Source organism: Toxorhynchites rutilus, chromosome 2 (genome assembly GCF_029784135.1).
Source record: "Toxorhynchites rutilus septentrionalis strain SRP chromosome 2, ASM2978413v1, whole genome shotgun sequence".
Taxonomy (NCBI): Eukaryota; Metazoa; Arthropoda; class Insecta; order Diptera; family Culicidae; genus Toxorhynchites; species Toxorhynchites rutilus.
This window is the reverse complement of record NC_073745.1, coordinates 32,570,331-32,592,880: the sequence shown is the minus strand read 5'-3', so window position 1 is coordinate 32,592,880 and position 22,550 is coordinate 32,570,331. Positions and strand designations below refer to the sequence as shown.

The window sequence follows — 22,550 nt, the reverse complement described above, 5'->3', positions numbered from 1 at the left end:
TTGCACCTTTTCTCCCCATGCTGTCTTCTTTCCGCATGCTGTGAGATGTTTCTCCTATAAAAGGAGTACGCGTTTTAGTGACTCGGGCTTATTTACCTTTTTGGCCGAACCAGAATTGAAATAAATGTTGTAATTTTTGTAATTAGTATTTTTTTAGTTGTTTTAATGGAAGAAAAAAGTTCAAATAATATAATTCTATAGTTCAGAATAATAAACACCTAACATTGGCGAGAAGTAGAATTGAATTATAACCAGATTTATATATGTTTAGAAGTCAATAATACTGAAATTTCAGTATAAGCCAAAATATCAGTTGGGTCCTTGTGATGTGAAACACTAGCATTAATTAATGAAAAACTGTAATTCGTTTATATTTATTAAAACAATTATTTTCACCTTTAATAACACTACTTTATCTATTTTTTATTTATTTACAATGATTCAACATCCCATTGAGAGATTAGATCTGATTCACAGCTTTTCGCCAATAAACACGATTCCTGGCGGCAGTTCTCCAACTCCCGGTTGCATCGATTCTTGCCAAGTCCTGCTCCACCTGGTCCAACCACCTCGCTCGTTGGGCTCATCTTTTTCTTGTTCCTACTGGATTCGATGCGAACACCATCTTTGCAGGGCTGCTGTCCGGCAATCTTGCAACATGCCCTGCCCATCGCACTCGTCCAGCCTTGGCTACTTTCTGGATGCTGGGTTCGCCGTAGAGTTGCGCCAGTTCGTGGTTCATTTTCCTTCTCCATACTCCGCTTTCCTGTACACCACCGTATATTGTTCAGAGCACTCGGCGTTCGAAAACACCAAGCGCTTGTGAGTCCTCTTCAAGCATCGTCCATGCTTCGTGGCCATAGAGAACAACCGGTCGAATTGGGGATTTGTACATGGTACACTTCGTACGGGATCGGAGTTTGTTGGACTTCAAGGATTTGCGGAGCCTATAGTAGGCACGACTTCCATTGACTAGGCGTCGTTGTTGTCAGTTGTTATCAACGAGCCAAGGTAGAGAAATTCCTCTACCACCTCGAGCTCGTCGCCGTCGATCACAACACTGCTACCAAGAAGAACTCTATTGCGATCAGTCCCTCCTGCTAGCATGTATTTAGTCTTAGACGGATTGATCCCAAACCCAATCAGCCCTGCTTCGTGTTTCAGTCGAACTGGGCATGAATCCGGCCTGATAACTTCCCACAAATCTGCTTAATCTACTTATTGGCGATAGACGGCGGAAGAGAATCTGAGACAGAATTTTATAAGCAACATTCAGGATTGTGATGGCACGTTAGTTACCGCAATCCAGCTTGTCACCTTTTTTATATATGGGCCAGATTGCTCCGTCCTTCTACTCCTCCGGTAGCTGTTCTGTGTCCCAGATCCTGACTATCAACCGGTGTATACACTCTACAAGCTACATGGCTAAGTAGCTACGCGTGCTGCATCCTTCTCGTTCAGGAGCGCTCGGCACTCGTCGTCAAATCATTCGATCCTTTGTCCTCGTTGTTCATACCCGATGACGGTCTCTGCTGTGCTACTAATTGCTGCTTTGAAAGGTGTTCCAGCATTCATCGAGCACTATTATTAAATAGGAAGTATTCCTTTTTTGCTATAGGGTAAATGATTTTGCTTTTTATTTTGATTTGTTGTGCAACGTAAAAACTTCACGACATTCACTACGACGCGACGCGAGACAAGACAAACACTTATTGTTTTTACTATTAAACGGTTTAAAAATTACCTTAAGTGTCGACCGGTCCGAGTCGGACATTGTCCCGTAGAGGGCAGCTTCGCGCCCGAAACCGGTCGACACTTAAGGTAATTTTTAAACCGTTTAATAGTAAAAACAATAAGTGTTTGTCTTGTCTCGCGTCGCGTCTTAGTGAATGTAAATGATTTTGGTTTGTCCGATTTGGGGTGTTTATACGCAACTAGTAAATGTAAATCGATTTTTCTCCATGAAAATCACACATAATCGATACGGGTTTTGTTGGGTTTGTTGAAAAGCCCCAAGTCTCTAGTTGCGAATACTACCATAAGACGTTAAAATTATTCAAATTTTATTTTATTTAATCTTTTTAACGATTTTCCTCAAAGAGGAATTATGATCATGGTTTGACCACCTCTGATCATGGTTTGCCCAAAAAATGGAAAAAATGCGTTAATTTAATGGTTTAGCTTTGTAAATCTGATACAAATGGTGTACAAGAATGACGTTTACAATATTTGTAAGTGTTATGATCCAGAAAAGATCTGAATACGTGCGAAATAATCATCTGGTGATCGAATAAAAGTTAGCTCGAATGAGGGGCGGTGTATTTTATAATCCTTTAAAACACGTGATTCCGTAAAAATATACTAAAAAACTACTGTAAATCATGAAAAAAAAAATTATTTGTATGTTTTGAAACATTCCAATACCTGATTTGACAAAGGTGTGCTGAATTAGAGCATTCAAAAAAAGTGGACAAACCATGATCATATTTTCGACTGAACAAACCAAAAACAATTACCTTATATTCGTTCTATGCATTTCTGTGGCTACTATAAGGTTTTCTATTAATTCAATACACAATTAATACACACAGCCTTTTACTTGATAACAATTTTATTAGGTAATTACTTCACCAGCTTTCTAACCCGGACTATCGCACTCACTGTCACCGCCGAACAGATCTTTATGTTTTCCGCGTCGTCTTTTCCTTCGCTCGTCTAAGGATTTCTCTCTCAGTAAGATGTGCATCATTTACTGATCGAATTCATTACCCAAAGTGTTATGGTTTAGGGATAGCAGGACCCCACTAACCTGGCAGTTAATAACGAGCAACTAATGTAGCGGAGAAGCATAATTTTCATATTTCCGGTTGAATTTTTGTAACCGAATTTTTCGACGGGACTGTTGACGTAGGATGTGGTACTTCAACGGTTGCGAACCGTAATGATAACGAGGCGTTTGAGGGTTTACCAAATCCCGAACAGTAGCGACTGTCGAAGCCCACGTAGTTTCGAGTTCCGGTAGTTCCGAAAAAAGGTTCGAAGATACTAGATAGCAAGTTGAAAAGCAGCTTGAGTTGAGGCACAGCGTTCGGGATAACCAGGACCAGCCAAATATAAAGATTTCTTGTACCGCTTAATCCACCTATTTTTTAAGTCGTTTATTTGTACAGGCTCAGTTACATATATTTTAAAGAAGCCAAATTCTATATTTAATTTTAGTTCTAAAGTCTATCTACAATTTTGCTTATTCTACGGTTAATAGGATGGGGAACCGATTACTCGCGAACGATTCGAGGTTAGTAGAGTGATCATTTTTCATCAGGGAGAGGAAAGGACATAAGGAGGTTTGGACAATACTGATGATTAAACACCGGGCTGTCTGCGCCGCCGACAGAGGATGCAGCGCTCTGCACTTGGCGCAAGCGGAGTACCAACTCAACTGCAATCTGCAGACAGTGGAGGAGAAGATTGCAGCTTGGAAGCAGAAGGCAGTGCATGGTGCCCACCCCCATCAACTGGACCGGCCACACGTCGACAAGGCCGCATCTAATCTGTGGCTAACGCGTGGTGAACTCTCTTCAGTAGTAGAAGCCGACATGATAGCCATCCAGGACAGGATAATGCCGACGAGAAACTGCAGGCGGTACGTCTGGCATCAAGACGTTGATGACATTTGCCGGATGTGCCATCAACCAGGTGAAAACATAGAGCACATTATGGGAGGCTGTCCCGTTTTGGTCAACGCAGCCTACACCGAGCGCCACAACAACGTGGCCCGTATTGTTCATCGACAACTGGCGCTCCAATGTGCTCTACTGGAAGACAACGTACCAAACTACCGGTACCTGCCTGCACCTGTCCTGGAAAATGACCGTTTCAAGCTGTACTGGGATCGCACTGTTCTGACCGACCTCTCGATCCACCACAACCGCCCAGATATAATGGTTTACGACAAGAGCGACCGCAAAGTCACCATCATCGATGTCGCTATTCCACTGAACCAGAATCTGGAGGAGACCCACGGTCGCAAAATCTGCAAGTACCGACCATTGGCCGTGGAGCTCAAGGAACTGTGGGGGCTAAGGGAGGTCCCAAGAATTGTTCCAGTCGTTCTCTCTGGAACTGGAATTGTCCCGAAGACACTTCTGGAAGCGCTAAAGGTGTTGAATATGGAGAAGGAATTGGCCGGCATCCAAAAGTCGGTCATCCTTAGCACCAGCGCGATTGTCCGACAATTTCTCGGTCAGAACTGAAACAGCACGAGCATGCAGATACGTGCATTCCGCAGAGCCTAGTCCCCCTTTGGCATTCAGAAGCCCGGGGGCAGGTGAAAATTCTGGCTAGGTTCGCCTAGTTAAGAAGTTAGATAACTCTGCCAAAAAAAAAAATCGATAGATTTGAGGAAATGATAGATTGGGACAGGTTTAACCGAGTCAACACATCCCACACCGGTACATTGGATTGTTTCCCTCGGGCCCGAAGATAGTTTTATAAATTCGATCTGGCTAAAATATACTTCTCGCACGACCTTACAACATGCTCGATGTCGTGATCAATCCTCCTATCAGGTCCACGTTTTATCTTGAGGATCCTTTTATTTTTATTATTTTTCAACCTCCTAGTGATTCTTTGAGCTCCCACATCTGATTAGTGTTCAGTGTTGCGATCTCCTCTCGTAGAGTCGCCATCCACAGCTCGCGGTCAGAGCTGCACATCGTTTCGTTCTACGTGCTTGGATCACTCAATTGCTCGACATCCGAAGCCGCAGTATGTCTTGTGTCAACTGCAAGAAGTTTTCACAATGCCAAAATTGGATGAGTTGAACGTTACGAAACTGATCATATAATGTATACTGAGAGTTAGTTATAGGACTGTAGGGAATTTTTGCATTGTCAAAATTAGATGGGTTGAACGATCCATGGCAATCAAAACAATTTCTACAGCTGATGACCAGACATACTGCGGCTCCGGTTGTCGAGAATTTGAGTGATCCAAGCACGTAGAACGAAACGATGTGCAGCTCTGAATACCAATCAGACGTGGGGGCTCGAAGATATACGAACACGGTACACGTGGATATACGCTACCATTTTTTGCCACGAAGCAATCTATAGTGGATTGGTTGTGGTCAACTGCTTGTTGATTTACCAAGCCATAATTGGAGTTTATTGGAGATAAGGTCATCGAGTCACGTGACAAACATCGGCGTAGCTATCGCTACCGAGACGCGTCTTAAACCAACATCGAAACCACATCGAAGTTCGAGTGGCGAATTATCGTCTACTGATTTTGGTGATTAGGTGTTACCTTAGCCATCGTAAAAAACTTTTGCTGTACCTAAACCTCAACATCATCGAAGATATAGGGCCTGATCACGAACGTCACTTGACGGTGAAAACGAAATGAAGTGCATATAACCTTGCATACAAATCACCGTGAAGTGACGTTCGTGATCAGGCTCATAGAAGCGAAAATCACTACATCTATTGGCCCATCGTCCGGAGATGGCTCGACGTTGTATTACAAAAATATCGTGTCCATTTCCAGTTGACCAGGGGATGGAGTAGGTATTATAAATAAGATAAATAGAATACTCACATACACTACGAGTACAAAATGGATGCGTATTTTAGAACAGTGGATTTTGGGTTCGTAGACTGTTTCTGGTTTGGCTTTTGTAGAAGTTAAAGTATCAAACCATTTTTCGTAGATTTTATAGTATTGCAAAGTGCAATAGAATAATATCACAAAGAGCACTCCTATTAAAAAGCACAAACAAGCCCAGTTTAAAAACCAACCATTAAAAAACCGTTGGAAAGTGACTCCAAGATAAAATCCAGCAAGTTGTTGAACTAGCACCTTGACTGATATCACAGTATGACGATGACGATATTTAGTTTACATGGCTCATTTAACACGCTAGCAATACTGTTCGCGGTTTTAAGATTGAGATTCGGCAACTAACCTGTCACCCAGTAGGCCAGGAATTGGCATTTAGTTGTGTTTTCTATTTTGTTGCGGCCAGAACGAATCGCTTCCAGCATATTATCGGAACAATTTGTGTAACAAGTGATGTTGTGAGTTTGTAAACAAACACTGGTGGTTGACCAATATCCTAACAGTTTTATCAAGCCAATCAACAAAAACTTTTGAATCAACGAGAAAAGTCGGATTCACCTTCCATTCACAATTAACCATGTTCAATGCAAATCGTGGGATTTGTGTGATGTTAGGGTAAGACGGACAGTGAGGTAAGGGTAAGATGGACAGGCTGATTTGTATAGTTACATTATGAATTTTAAATTTCTCCTTCTACATGTTAAGTGTTAATCAATAATATTTAAATTGCCCTATGACAATGAATACTGATTCAATGTGAAAGAGGGAAACAAAAACCAAAAATCAAACATGATTCCGCGTTTGGATGTAATTTTTGCGGCTTCGATATTAACAGATAAAATGAAATGTGGTATCATTTAAATTAAATTTAAATTTAATTTAAATGATACCACATTTCATTTTATCTGTCATTTTTGTTGTTTTGTTGTGTATTGAAGCTTGCAAAGTTCGAGTTTAATGGAGTCGCAAAAGTAAACATAAATTTATCAAAGTTTTACCTCTTAAAGGATTCTAAATTGCTCAAATCTGTGACACAACACTACTAGACGAGTGTAAAAAATGATATCTAGCAAAAAATCCGACGAAAATTATGAAACCGCAAAAAATCTATCTTTACTTTTGAGCTTATGAAATTTCATACGCTGTGCAACTACGGTATATTTTTTTCTTAATAGGATATATCAGCTTCCCGATAATCCGGAGGAGCTGTACAATTATCTGATTGATTTGGACGAAGACGCTTCGAAAATCTAGTGTCAACAAATGATATTGACTTTGTCATCGTGCCCCCAAGCGGTAGAGACAGCGATGTGGATGCTGGAGATAGTGACTCGGAGGACGGCTCTTCCGGTTTTGGCAAACAAGTGAATGTCGAGAACAACATTGAACGAGGCCAATCACAAGAATGCTCCTCGGCAGTCTTCCATGTTTCACAAAAAACACTGCGTCCAGGATAAACATGTCCACGCTACAGTACAAACAGAGTACAAACATGATTTTTTCGTACCTATGTTTGAAAATGTGACATGTTTGTATTGGTAATATGTTTGGACATACGATGTTTAATCCCAATGTTTCACATGATGTTCGAACATGGTGTACAGTTTCTCTTGCATTTTCACCCCAAGCACCGGCAGTGCGTAGAGTAGAAGAAGCGAATTGGACACCACACCACCACCACTAAACGCGTGGTGTGTTGGTATGTTAACATGGAAAAAATACTTTCCTATCATGACAATGGGTGCTTCGTCTAAAATATAGGGCAAATAAAATAAACCTCTTTTTCTGTTCTGAACAAAATAAACATCGATTGATATCAGAGTTCTTCACATTTGATATCGTTATTTAGTGCACGCATCAATTTATATATTGAATTCATGTAACATTCGCTATTATTAGCTATCTGAACAAGTACTAAAATTGAGTAGAACGTGGCGGAAATGTTTAGTTACCCACAACAAATTTTGATTACAGTATTTCTATAATTTTAATCGAATATAAAGCACCATAATTATTCAGCAATGACATGTTAGCCGTGACGCTAACCACTCGACCACGGGAGCAACAATTTTGGCTGGACCTTTGAATACAAATGGCCAATACTGCTTGTTCGCGACGAACGTGACCCGAACTATAAAACGAGCGAAGAAGAGGAGAAGAAAGGATGATGCAATCGCATGCACACATAGCATATGTAGTTCAGTGTAAGTGTAGCTTTGAGTTTTTTCCTTCATTCAGTTTGTGATAACATCGAGAAATTAATGGTGTGTTTTAGCCGCTGAAATTTCTCTGCTGGTTCTGCTGTGTGCCGCTGATGGTTGCATCTAAAACTAATTTTTGGGTATTTATTGTTTTGGTCAGCATTTGTACGACGTCGCCCGCTGTGCAGTCGGCTCCCCAGAATTTAAATGCCAACATGCACGCAAAAAAAATCTCATAGAAAGATTCTTTCTATTCAGATAATTTTTTATTGCACGAAACCAAGGATTATTTAATCAGACTTGCAAAATGTGCATGAACTCATAGCCTCTCAGTTCGTGCAATTTTTGAAATGCGAGCTGAATTTCAAGTTCGTTTCTGTGAAAAAGTATTCTACGAAAAAATGTTTTGGGATTAATAATCTCTTTCCGTGTATGAAAAAAAACGAAAGCAATGAATACTGCGACATCGGGTGATATGTTTGTACATGATGTTCTTGAATTATAAACATCGTGTTTGTTTTCACATGTTTAGGTTTGTGTATCATTGCTCGTGTTTGGGATAGACATTCAACACTAGCGAAAATCATGTTCGAATTCAAACAAAAACATGGAATTTTCACATCGCGTGGAAATGTGTAAGTGTTTTTCGGAAGACTGCTCCTCGGGCAACAGCAAGAAGCGGAGAGCCAGACACTGGGAAAAAATTACCTTAAATTCGGATGAGTGACATCAATTCAGCGAGGATCGAGTTCATGCGGATCAAGCCTAAACACTCGAAGTCGTCGGAAGTGAGGTTTGACGGAATAAATCACTTCATTAATACGAATCCAACTGGTTCCCAACGAAGGTGTGCGTATTGCAACCGATGTACGACGTATATTTGCTTGAAGTGTGATTTGGGTTTGCACCTTTCGGAGGGCTTTTTCCGGTACCATACTCAGTGATACTAAATCCGATACACTGCCGTTCTACGCATAACTGTACTATGTTCTATGCAATCCCTATGAACCGAGAGACAATTATGCGTAGAACGGCAGTTCACGAAAGTGCTAATAAACCATGAAAATGGTTGTTGAAGTTGAATTGTATGAAATAAAACCGTTTTGTTCGATATTCAAATGATTTTCATTTTTGATACTGTATCGGCTCAGCGTATGAAATTTCATACGTCAGATATCTCAACCTCCAAAGAACTCCAAACCAAAATATTGCGTTTCCCCTCCGTTTCGGGACAAACCATGATGGACTAGAAAGGTCCATGCCATTCGGATCAAGTTCTTGTACACCTGGGCAGTAATGGGTTAAGTATTTTGAGAGGTTCAATTTCAAAATTCAATTCCCTGATGATTCAATATCGGTTTGTGAGTTGACAGAGAAGCGACATTAGGTATGTACGGAAAAGTAAAATCATTTGTGAGTGGAAGATATAAATTATTGAAACTACGCTCGATTGTCTTGGATTGGTTTGTATGTCAACGCAAGTCGTTCTTTGATATGTAGTCACGATGACTGAAAATAAACACTTCGTCGGACGATTTCGTGTTTTCGATTATTGTCAACAAGCAAATTAAAAGAAATAATTCCGGATTCCTGCGTGCGGTCGTGTCTTTGATATTATCCTCCATTTCATTATAATGTCTCCCTCGTTAGGCTTAAGAATTTGTTTTATAATAAGCTTTAAACTCTTGGTAAACCTTGTTCTGTGTGCAGAAGGCTTCCATGACGAAGCTTAAGAATGTGTTTAAGCAAATGTACTACGAAGTCAATTGAAGGGGTTAAAGTTTCGTTGATGAGCTGTTGCGGAAAAAACCCGCAATAACGAGTAACTGGCGCAAAGTCGTTCTTTTTCCCGACAACGCTCGACCGCACACTGGAAAAAAAATCTTCGAGAGAACACTGACACAGCCGAATGTGAAAATCTTCTTCACCCAGCATTTTTCCCCAGATAAAGAATGGTAGTCTTTGTCATTTTCGTCGATTTCTATCGATCAAATTTGATTTTTTCCGTACCGGATGCAACACTTACATGCACTTATCTCTGAATAAATTTCCTCGTAGCCGAAACACTTGTGAGGAGATCGATTTCAGACTGAATGTAAGGTTTGCTTCAGATAGAATCCAACCGAACGAAACGCTGAAGCAAAATCTGGTGACCAAAAGACTCGCTCGAAGGTTGTACAAGGGTTTGCGAAGCACGAAGGATGCATGCTGATGGATGACGAAACGTACGTGAAAATGGATTTTGGACAGCTGACAGAATTTGACAAGGGATTTGCAACTGTGGACAAAAAACCAAGGTTCTCGTCACAAACAAGACAATGGACTCGAAAATGTATAGGAAAGAGTACCTGCAGAAATATCTCCTTCCGATTATCATCGAAAAATAACATGAATGACATGAAAAAGGCAGGCATGAAGAGATCGTGGGATAAAATGGCTGCTGAGGTTTACCAACAGAAAGTTCAAACTTTGATGGAAAAAATCCATCAAAACTGTAACGGATTATGTTTTTTAATATTTTTTCTGAAAAGGACAATAAATTATCTGCATTTTGATATAACAACATTTTTTGTATTTTCTTCAAATCCCCAGATATAATTGGTTTTGGGTTTTCGGATTCTAAATAAATTATCAAGTGAACATTAATACTATCAGAAAAAATATCACTCTCCAAAGGGTTCAGCTACATTGTAATCAAAAACATTTATTTTACCTATTCATATTACTAAGATTAAGTTACTCCCATCTTCCTCGCCAATGTGTCGGCGAGAAAGACCTCTACTGACACAGTGGAACTACGCTCTTGTAGTATCATTTCCAAGAACCGTGATGATATAAACCTCATTAATCTCTGCATAAGATCGCATAGCTATAAAAAGAAAACAAACGGAAGGTATCCCTGACGAAATGTGTTTTGTATCATTTTCAGCCTCCCACAAAATCGCTTATCTCTGGAGACACGTTCCAACCATCTAATTCTGCTGCTGCTGCTATCCAATTAAGCTGCACGATAAGCATCAGTCAGCGAAAGCAGCAGTTACAACCCGAACAGCATTCAGGATAGATCGCGAAGCATGAGCGGTGCAACGACCGATGGATTCACCAACTCTGGATACTGTGGTGATCTAATGGGGCAAAGCAAGACTAACCTTAGCCCGGAACTACCAAAGCTAAGCGTAACACGACCACCCTATCAACAGCAAGAATTGAACCAGAACTTGAGCTACACAAACGCCGAGGATGGGGTTTGTCGGGAGCTACTGGACAGTGCGAAACAATGCAGTGCCAGCAAATGTGCGCGAAGTGTGTTTCCAATCGTGGGATGGTTGTCGGAATACTCCTGGAGTCGCGACCTCATGTCGGACGTCATTAGTGGATGTACGGTTGCGGTGATGCATATTCCCCAGGGAATGGCATACGCAATGCTGGCACATGTTCCTCCGATCGTGGGAATTTATATGGCGTTCTTTCCGGTGCTAGTGTATTTTGTCCTGGGTACTTCAAGGCATAACTCAATGGGAACGTTTGCAGTCGTGACAATCATGGTGGGGAAATCAGTCCTTATGCATGCCTCCCACGAAGGGGAGCCTTCAAAGACTGTAATGACTGGGAATGGGACGCTTGGTGGTGTCGCAGGTGAAACTTTCGTTGGTAGAAGTCCAATTGAAGTCGCCACTGCAGTTTGCTTCACTGTTGGGATAATACAGGTAAATAATTTTTTTTTAAATCCGCAATGATTCATTCAAATTTTATTATCCGCACCGGATGCGAAAACAGTTGATAATGTATGTCTGTCGGCTGGGTGTCATTTCATTTCTCCTCTCAGAGGCGCTCGTTTCCGGTTTCACCACAGGAGCCGCCATCCACGTGCTGACGTCACAGATAAAAGATCTGCTCGGATTATCGCTGCCTCCCATCAGCGGAAATTTTAAGCTCATCAATGTAAGTGTTCCGAGATGGGGCAAGCTTTGTGTGTTATGTTTCGAGCTGCTATCTGATATCGTTACAGACTTATATCGCAATTCTCACCGATCTTAGCAATGTTAACCATGCGGCGATTATGATATCGTTGGTCACAATTGCGGTGCTAGTGGTAAACAACGAATGGTTGAAGGTGAGTACATGTTTCACATTATTTGCGTGACCTATTTACGAAATTCGGGTAGTAGGGTTTGATAATAGAGGTAGAGTTTCTTTGGAAGATTTTAATAATTGTATCCATGACTATATTTTAAAGCAATGTAAAATTAATATCTCATTCAAATAGCCGAAGGCCGCCAAAAGAAGTTCCATTCCGATCCCGATCGAGCTGATTGCGGTTGTCAGCGGTACGCTCTTGTCAAGTTATTTTGCGTTCGAGAAACAGTATGCCATCAAGACGATCGGACATATTCCCACGGGATTGCCAGGTGAGTTATTTGTAACATATTCCCAAATGCATTTTGGCTATATTAAACCTTGATTCATTTAGAAGCCGGAATCACAAAACCAGTGGTATCTCGCGATTTTGATGATTTTTTGTACTTTTCGTCCTTTCTTCATCAAAGTTTGGACTCTCAACATTAGCGGCAATTTCATTTCACAATATCTTCATGTCTGCAGCATCCCGAGTCACTTTGGCACTCTTCTTTAATTTCCGTTTGACAATATTAATATTTTTCGATTGGGCGGAATTGAGAGCAATTGGGAGAATTGAGGCCTTTCCAATGTAATCGACCCCATTTTGACGGTATCACAGACTGTAGTGGAAGCTTGCCAAATCTGCCGAAAACTTCACCGAACCTTCGTGAACCTTAATAAACGGTTAATGACCTATTAGGTCGTATGAAAAAAAAAGTATTTACTTATTCTGCCCGTTTCCAAGCAAAGTAAACTTTCCTAGTATTTACTTGAATCCGTATGAATAAAAGTTTACTTTACTAAATTGATTTTCGAATTCGAACACATTTTTTACTTTGTCAAACATCTATCAACTGATTGTTTAGGTTTCGTTTCAAAACGTTTTTTTTTTTTGGACAAAGCGTGAATTCGCGATGAAAAAGGAATAGTGTCGACGTCTGGTGGCGACTTTTAATTAGGGATAGTTTGGATCCCTATCTCGTTAGTGTAATACCTATCATATTAGAAGACACGAAGCCAGTTTTCAAATGTTAAAATTTTAATGAAAATGTTCACATCATGTTATTTAATCACTTAAAACACTTTTTTCCGACTTTTATTTAACCCTTTGTCTATACATTTCCAACATCATTACTGAAACTTTTCATTATAATATAAAGTTGTCTGCAAAAACAATATTCGTACAAGATTTTTTCACCACCTGCAAACAAAAGTGTTTTTCATTTAAACAGAATGCCAAATTGGTACGGAAAAGTTATTTTTCATTCATAATTTAAATTTTAAAAACGTGTTCATTCCGCCTGAAAATCAATCAATTTTTTTACGCTCCCCTAAACTAGTAAACGAAGCTTAATGCCATCAATGCGGATCGTTAACTTGTTTAACTTCAAGCGCAAGATAGCAGCATTAAACATAAATCGGATATGACATTAAAACGAATGATAGTGTTTTCAGATCCAAAGTATGCTCATGAGCATACTTGATAATAACGAAATAAATACTTGATGAATGCTGTTTTATTCATACGAAATCAGCTAAACATCCATTTTCGAAAAGTAAATACTTTGTTGTTTCTTTTATTCATACCAAACGTAGTAAAAACTTAATCTCACTGCTCGACTGCTCGAATGAAGTAAAGTAAAGGTGAATTTTGTTTTTATTCATACGGCCTATTATCTTCAACCTCAGCAACCTCATACATTTTCAGATATTCTCACCAAAATTTACCATTATAATATAAAATTATCTTTAGACACATTTCTTGTATGATATTTTTTCACCACTTGCACGAAAAAGGATTTTCATTTACATAGAGTTTTCGATTTGGCAAAAATAATTTTTATTCATAATTTTTAATTCAAAAGTGTGTTCATTCCTTCTGCAAACCCATATCGTCATGCAAACTCCCCCAACTTGTAATACGAAGCTCAATGCCGTCAACGCGGATAGTTGTACGTTCACGGAAACGTTTGAGCACATCATACATGGTCGATTTAGCCACATTAATTGATTTTGCAATTTTAGCGTATTTTTATTGCGGGGTGTCCGAAAAAAAAACAATTCTTCTCTCGTCTTCCATCCTGCACAACAATTTCAAAACAAAATGGATCAACGTGAATTTTGTTCCATCGATTGGTGTTCCAATCAATTTACTGTCGAAAGTTTTCAGATACGCCTACTACGACCGCTGTTATGAAATGAACAGTGATTTCAGATTCTAAATGTTTCAAATGAATTCACTTCAGTGAATTCGAGCCAATTCTCTGAAACAGGGTTGACAATAATATATTACAAAAAGCTAGAAATTGCTCTTAAAAAACTATAAGAAAACTGGATCCTGTAAAACCGGTTTATTTTGAGAAGATCGGCTTTGATTTATCTAAAATGATTTTTTTACCCATTGCAATGGTTGAGAAATATAATTTCCTCCGAAGTGGCGAAATAACCCGCTCTACATTGTTGTGCCAAATCGGTCTCAGCAAACGGTGTCGACAACGGTGTCGATATCGTGCCATCTTGCAATGATTTTGTCGACCCATCCTTCGTTTTCGACAACCAATTATGAGACAACACTGTACCAATCTGGCACCACGTCGACCGACAGAAAAAGTGCTCGATCCTCATTATGGTTCTATTCTCTTTTCAAAGAAATAAATATAAAAAGTGAAGAACAAACAAACCGTTGATGGATATTATTTATTTCATTATTTATATATATATATATATATATATATATATATATATATATATATATATATATATATATATATATATATATATATATATATATATATATATATAACTTACATTTTCTTCCGGACTTTCGGAGTTTTTAAAAAAAAGGAATGAATACAAGAATTAGAACCGGTCTACTCGGTGGTCAAACTAATAATGAATTTATTATTGTCTAAAGAGTCGCTACCTGGTCTCAGTCCCTCGCTTATTCTAACACCCCAGCAAATTCTATCCACTCCAGTTCGTTGCCGGCAGGAAAGAGTCTGGTTACGTCTGCTGCAGTTCACACGCTCGTTCGCTCGCCGTCCGTTACGCTGACGTCGTCGCGTTCTGGGAATAGTGCTCAAGTTCGCGCGCTATTTGTATTTGCTGATGTTGCAACTCGATGACGTTCTGTTGTTGTTGTTGGAGTTGGATGCGGTCTATGATGTCCGTCTGTGAATCGTTGCTGGTTTCGGGTTGTTGGTTGCATATATATATATATATATATATATATATATATATATATATATATATATATATATATATATATATATATATATATATATATATATATATATATATATATATATATATATATATATATATATATATATATATATATTAGGTTGTCAAAAAAGTCCTGCGGTATTCCCGCGAGGTGTCGTTGTAAGCGCGTAATTCTAGTTGTATTCATTGTATCGAGTCATACTATAGCTTGTTGGAAAGGTCGAAAAGGAATTTTTGCGAGCTATAATATAGTCCTTGACAGTGTTTTGTTTGGTTAAGTCGATCGTGAGTTATAGTGTCGCAAATATGGAACAAAATAAAGAGAAAATCCGACATATTTTACAGTACTACTATGACAAAGGCAAAAATGCATCTCAAGCTGCCAATAAAATTTGTGCAGTTTATGGACCCGATACAGTTTCCATTTCCACCGCACAACGATGGTTTCAACGTTTTCGTTCTGGTGTAGAGGTCGTCGAAGATGCGCCACGCTCCGGAAGGCCTGTCGTTGAAAATTGCGACAAAATCGCTGAATTAGCCGAGAAAGACCGGCATAGTAGCAGCCGTAGCATCGGCCAAGAGCTGGGGATAAGTCATTTGAAGAAGCACGGATTCACAAAGAAGCTCGATGTATGGGTGCCACACACGTTGACGCAAAAAAACATCTTTGACCGTATCGACGCATGTGAATCGCTGCTGAATCGCAACAAAATCGACCCGTTTCTGAAGCGGATGGTGACTGGCGATGAAAAGTGGGTCACTTACGACAACGTGAAGCGCAAACGGTCGTGCCCGCTGAAGCGGCTCAGACGGTGGCCAAGCCCTCATTAACGGCCAGGAAGGTTCTGCTGTGTGTTTGGTGGGATTGTCAAGGAATAATCTATTATGAGCTGCTTCCCTATGGCCAAACGCTCAATTCGGACCTGTACTGCCAACAACTGGACCGCTTGAAGGTAGTGGCCACTCATGAAGAAGAGGCCATCTTTGATAAACAGAGGCCGCATTGTCTTCCATCAGGACAACGCCAGGCCACACACTTCTTTGGTGACGCGCCAGAAGCTCCGGGAGCTCGGTTGGCAGGTTCTTTTGCATCCGCCGTATAGTCCGGACCTTGCACCAAGTGACTACCACCTGTTTTTGTCCATGGCGAACGAGCTAGGTAGTCAGAAGTTAGCCACAAAAGAGGCCTGTGAAAATTGGCTATACGAATGAAACAGAAATTTCTACATTACTCGAGAATTAATCAAGCAAATGAAATAAAATTTGGCATGTGGAGGTTTTAGGATGCAATAAATGTTTCTGTGGTGGTTAGACACTCCACCCACCTCTCTAAGGGGAGGCTGCCGTACAAATGAAACACCAATTCCTGCATTACTCGAGAATTAATCAAGCAAATAAAACCAAATGAGGCATATGGAGGTTTTAGGGTGCAATAACTGTTTCAATAGTGGTTAGACACTCCACCACCCTCTCAATGGGGAGGCTGCCATATAAATAATACAAAAAATTCTGCATTACTCGGAAATTAATCAAGCGAATAAAACCATATGAAGAATAAGAATAAGAATATGGAGGTTTTAGGGAGAGCAATAAATATGTTTATGGTTTTTGGTGCTGAACAAGTGAACTTTTTGGGTGCTGAGAATCAAACAAATTGAATTAAACTTAGCATTTAGAGGTTTTAGGGATCGATAAACGTTTCTATGGTGGTTCGACACTCCTCCCTCCTCTCTAAGGGGAGGCTACCATACAAATGAAACACAAATTTCTGCATAACTCGAAAGCTAATCAATCAAATGGAGCCAAATTTGGCATGTGAAGGTTTTTGAATATGAGAAATGTTTTTATGATGGTATGACACCCCTCCCTCCTCTGAAATGGAGAGGAGGTCCCGTAAAAATAATACACATGTTTCAACCAAACATGACAATTGATTTTTTTTAATGTGATAAAAAGGAACTCCTATATCTTCTTCTATCTATATAAACAAAAATTGATCACCGAATGTGTTGATAAGAGCAAAACTCGAGGAAGGAATTGTCCGTTTTATGGCTGTCTTTATTCTATCATATTTTCTGTATCAAACATTTATTCCATGTAACGAAGAAACAAGTAATTTGCAAGTGGTTGAAAAATCTTGAACGAGAATTGTGTCTGAAAATGATGTGATATTATAATGACGAGTCTTGGTAGAAGAACTAGGATTTTTACAATAAAAGGTAATTTCAAAAGGTAGATTAGAAAATCAATCAATGAACAGTTCTGCGATTGGACCTATGAACGTGCGATTAGTAAAAAAAAAAGGTGAATGTGATAACGAAAAATAAATTATGGGCGGGACTACGTTTGCCTGATCAGCTAGTAAATATATACAAATACATCATACATTAGATTGCATTGTTTTACTTACATGACTATTTTGCATAAAATTCTAATTACATGATTACATTAATTCAGTCAATATATTGCTGTCACAATAAAACCAATGTTGATATCTAGCTTTATGATGCTTGATTAGAGGTTCATATTCCAACTACATTGTCATGAAAAAACCTCGGAGCAAACCAAAAGAAGTCCATAATATACTCAATCCGTTAGCCAATGCTGATTGTCATAACTTTCTATTAATTCATTTGCTAGTCGAAAGCTGATATTCAAGGAAGTCACTCATAGCCGTTTTACTTTACCTGGGCTCAATTTTCCAGGGATGGTACAACACCCGAACTTATCGGATCTGTTTTAACCATATCATATAATTTCATAACTGCATATTACACTACACTGTTATGCACCTGTTATCGTGACGGAATTTCTAGTACAACCATGATCGCGCATAATTTTACGGATCTGCTTAGATATCATTTTTCTAGTATTGTCAAAACAATACAATCTTCTTGGGATGCCTTGATCATGAGTGGAATCTCATCAGAGAAAGTATTTATGATCAATCGCTGAATGTTGCTGTGTTGATGCACATCAAATGCATACTGCATTATGTAGGTGGTCCACTCTGGTGAAACAAACTCTTCGCACTTATTTTCATCCGAAGACCACGTAATCTTGCGAACCAGAATCACTTGATTGACGTGATTGATGCTGTGACCCCACTGAAATGAAAATTTCTGTGTTTAATCGTGGAATGTAATCAAAAATTGAAAAAAACTTCATACATTGTAGTTTTCTTTACCACGGAGTAGTCACGCATTCAAACATATTCTTTTTTTCTACAGAAAGTATTCCCCGATTTGGGTAGATGATAGCATAATCGTCAATTTGCTATTGGCAGCTAACAGTTTGAGCACAACTTGAGCGCCATTTTCACTATGATGAAACGTAAGATAAGACGTAAACGTAAGTTGATTGTGTGGCGATGTGATTTTTGTTCTTATCTGATGACATAGAATGAACGAGCTGGAACAGCATAATGCATACTGAGCATACTGAGAGTCACGTGCGTTGATTCTTGTAAGATTTTTTGTCGAAAAGTTTGTGATGCCCAAATGTTTTAATGAAAAACAGTCCATTCCCATGCAGTTTTATATTTATAATAATCATCTGCTATTAGATCTGCAAATCAAAGCATTTAGAATCTCTGTGTTAAAATCTCGTTCAATTTTCAAATCCATAAAATCAAAGTGAGCTTAAAGGAATAATTTACCCTATATTGAAGCATACTGCTGTTATCACGTATCACACATAAAGATTGGGACAAGTTAGTTAGAACTCAATTGTTAATTAAAAAATTTAATTTAATTGTTGATTACAAGAATTTCCTAATAGTGTTTTTTTATCTTCTGACTCGATTCCTCTTTCGGATGAATTGAAACTGAGTGTTGATTGAAGGGTAAATGATGGATTTGGTGAACAGCTGCACTCTTTTAAGTTCTCCATCGAAACGCATCTTGTAACAAAATTCAAATCACCCCCGCGTGAACTGTATCTGTTTTACATAGGATAATTTCGGACGGTATTATCTTATTTAACACGGATGGTTTCAATTGCATTTTGGATTGGGAAAAAATCGTCGCTGTCCATAATCGGGTTCTCTACTACGTTAGCCTGCTCGACGTATGCTACAAAGACGGTTTGGAGAAAATAAATGAAAACAGATTCTCGTTTACTTCGATGGATGTACACTAAACAGTTGTGGAAACAGCGAATTTTAATCGCGTTGGTAGCATAGCTTAAATAAAAATGCCTTTTTCGAGAATCAAGCTGATGGCAATGTTTTCCCATCAAGTGTACACATTTTGTACAGATCAGATTTTCGTAGTGTACGCGTATGCTGATTATAACAGTTCGGCTGAAAAGTTCATAAGGTTGGCGTCTAGATGGCGCCTCTTGCAAAAATCTACTTGTCTATCACAAAGCACCATATTTCAATGGATACGTGTCCAAATTTGACAGCAATCGGTCGATTGGTTCGTGAGTTACAGCATTGAGAGTGAAGGAACTTTTGTTATTGTGAAAAAAATGGAAAAATCACAAATCAATGAAAACGATGGCAAAATTGCATGAATTGGGCTTCGAATTGCTTCCGCATCCGCCGTATTCTCAGGATCTGGTCCCCAGCGACTTTTTTTTCTGTTCGCAGACCTGAATAGAATGCTCACTGGCAAGAAATTTAGGACTAATGATGATGTGATTACCGAAACTGAGGCCTATTTTGGAAAAACCGAGAGAGTATGTACTATAAAAATGGTATCGAAAAGTTGCACTATAATCGCTGTATCGAAGGCAGTTATGTTGAATAATAAAATAGAATTTTGCCACAAAAAATAGTTTTACTTAATAGTTACTTTTCAGCCGAACTGTTACATGCAATTTAAAAAAAAAAACGTCTCGTACTGAAAATTCTTCCCTCTGGCGCTTGCGCTACTCTGCGAAATTACGGCAGTGTGAGTCTAGTTACAGTCTATGTTACAGTCGTTATAAATGATTATAGGCGCATGGAAGTCTAGTCGCATAAGCATGTGGAACCAAGGCTGAAAACATATTTGAAAAAGTTATATAAGTTAAAAAGTTGGATAAGTTATGTGAAAACCTCAGCGCCCATTCGCTCAACTTAGTTGTCATTTCAACATCAATTGAAGACGTCGTCGATAAATGCAGAACAATTGTGCAATGTTTCAAGCAAAGTACCAGTGCTTTGAGAGGGCTCCATTTTGTCCCTGATTGAATCGAGAGAAGGTGTGGTTTACTATGGCAATTTGGCAGGCAAACTAGAGGCGAATGAACTCTCTGAGTTTGAAACTTTCAGCGACTGAGCAATAATCGATGGAAAATTATATGATTTTCGCGATGCGAAACATTTTCCGTTTTTTAAATTTTATGCATCCAATATTTCATACGAATATATTCTGCTGATGGGGAAGAATAGTCTTCAGAAGCTTTCCTGCTAATTGCACTTAATTGAAAAATTATATGAGTAGAAAACATTAAAATAAACTTTTCCACTTGAATGTAATTTACTGTCCCAAGGGACAACTGGACATCTTTCCGGATTCTTCTCGATGCTCGATAACCACCAAATGAAAAGAGTTGCGCGCGTGTATGTGTGTGGCGGCTGCTCCAATTATAACTGAGTAGATTTGCGAGCGGCGCTCGCTTATATACGGATTAGTGATTTCAATAGCCTGTTTTGAAAGCAATTTTAAAGCGATTGAAACAAGTTTTTGGATCAAGAAGTAACAAGTATATAACACGTAGATATTCTATCTTCCGAATGAAGTGTTTATCATATCATTTCGTTCAGTTGTTTAGGAGCTATTAACGCTCAAAATCTCGTTCTCCACCCCGGTATAGAAGTGAAAAACGTAGTCCTACGTCAAAATCATTCTACACGCATGGTCGAATTTCAACAATTACAGAGTTATTGATCTTTTTTTGTTTCGGACTCTGTTTGCCTCAAACTGACTCTGCTTCAAAAAGTACGCTATGTAGGACAATTCTATTGCTTCATTTTGAATGATGGGAAAATTTGATACAGAATACAGTTCTAGGAGTGACAAATTTAAAAGTTAGTGGTTTTCAAGGTGCTATTATAAATATTATCCCAAAAATGCATCATGAATTTTGTTGTTTCTATCAAGTAAATTGAAACTTTCTTATCGCTCTACAATTTGTTGCACTCAACTCCAATCTTTTCAAATTTCGCTGCAATATTATTTTGAACAATTTCTGATGAGCCTTATATTTTTTCTGTTTGTTGTACTCACAATATTAAAAACAGCCATCTGTTTGTGCCGTTTCAGCTCCTGCCCTGCCAGATATCGGTCTATTCAAGTCCCTGCTGCTGGACAGTTTCACCATCGCAATGGTAGCATACGCCGTGTCCGTTTCGATGGGTCTAATCTTCGCCCAGAAACAGAGCTACGAGATCGACTTCAACCAGGAGCTCCTGGCGATGGGAGCAAGCAACGTATTCGGTTCGTTCTTCTCCTGCATGCCCTTTTCGGCTTCACTTTCCCGTTCGATGATTCAGTTCACCGTTGGAGGGAAAACCCAGATCGCCTCGGTCGTATCCTGTTCCCTGCTGGCCGTGGTGCTCCTGTGGGTGGGTCCATTCTTCGAGCCACTTCCGAGATGTGTTCTGGGTGGGATTATTGTCGTTTCGCTGAAAGGACTGCTGGTGCAAGTGACACATGTTGGACAGTTTTGGCGCCAGAGTGCGATCGATGCGATCGTTTGGGTGGTGACGTTCCTGACTGTGGTTGTGGTGGCAATCGACATTGGGCTGCTGGTGGGGATTCTACTGAGCGTTGGCTGTATCTTCCTGCGCGGTATGAAGCCCTACACTTGTTTGCTTGAGAATGTTCCGAATACGGAATTGTATCTCGACGTAAATCACTACAAAGGGGTAAGTACAGTCAAAAATCAATCAAAATTGTTTCTATTATTACATGAAACACGATGATACTTACAGACAGTAGGTATTCCGGGTATCAAAATCTTCCACTACTGCGGCAGCTTAAACTTTGCGACAAGAGCTTGCTTCAAAACGAGTTTGTGCCGAGCATTAGAGGTCAACCTAACTGAGATGATGAAACAGTTGCACAGTGGCGAATACAAAAAGCCAAACCTGTGCTGTTTAGTGATAGATTTTACAGCACTTACTTACATCGATCCATCGGCGGTGTCTTCGCTCAGATCGTTGTTGAACGATTTCGAAAAGCTGTCAATTCGGGTGCTGACGGCTGGAGTTTCCTGCCCGGTTTATGAAACTATGCTGAAATGTAGAATGATTGATGGCGAAGAGAATTGTCAATTGTTTCCAACGGTTCATGATGCGGTACACTGGGCCAAAGAATGCGTTTCCCGAGACTTGGGTAGAGCTGGAACAGCTTGATGTTCTCCTACATAATTTTTGGCAAAATAAAGACAAAT

At 39.4% G+C, this 22,550-nt stretch overlaps 1 protein-coding gene across 1 annotated transcript; it reads left to right on the top strand.

Annotated features, from left to right (window-relative positions):
- The first annotated feature begins 7,914 nt into the window (after window positions 1-7,914).
- LOC129765498 (solute carrier family 26 member 10-like) lies at window positions 7,915-22,529 on the top strand. Its single transcript, XM_055765886.1, has 7 exons — window positions 7,915-7,960; window positions 10,750-11,527; window positions 11,598-11,762; window positions 11,830-11,934; window positions 12,088-12,229; window positions 21,419-22,023; window positions 22,090-22,529. The coding sequence occupies exons 2-7, from the start codon at window positions 10,895-10,897 to the stop codon at window positions 22,510-22,512; spliced, it is 2,073 nt and encodes a 690-aa protein (XP_055621861.1). The 5' UTR covers window positions 7,915-7,960; window positions 10,750-10,894; the 3' UTR covers window positions 22,513-22,529.
- The last annotated feature ends 21 nt before the right edge of the window (window positions 22,530-22,550 follow it).

Bases quoted from the DNA above. Each gene is read 5' to 3' on its own strand.
- LOC129765498 (XM_055765886.1), top strand. From the start codon at position 10,895: ATGAGCGGTGCAACGACCGATGGATTCACCAACTCTGGATACTGTGGT. The intron at 11,528-11,597 runs GTAAATAATTTT...ATGCGAAAACAG, and splicing joins TCACTGTTGGGATAATACAG to TTGATAATGTATGTCTGTCG. The intron at 11,935-12,087 runs GTGAGTACATGT...TCATTCAAATAG, and splicing joins TAAACAACGAATGGTTGAAG to CCGAAGGCCGCCAAAAGAAG.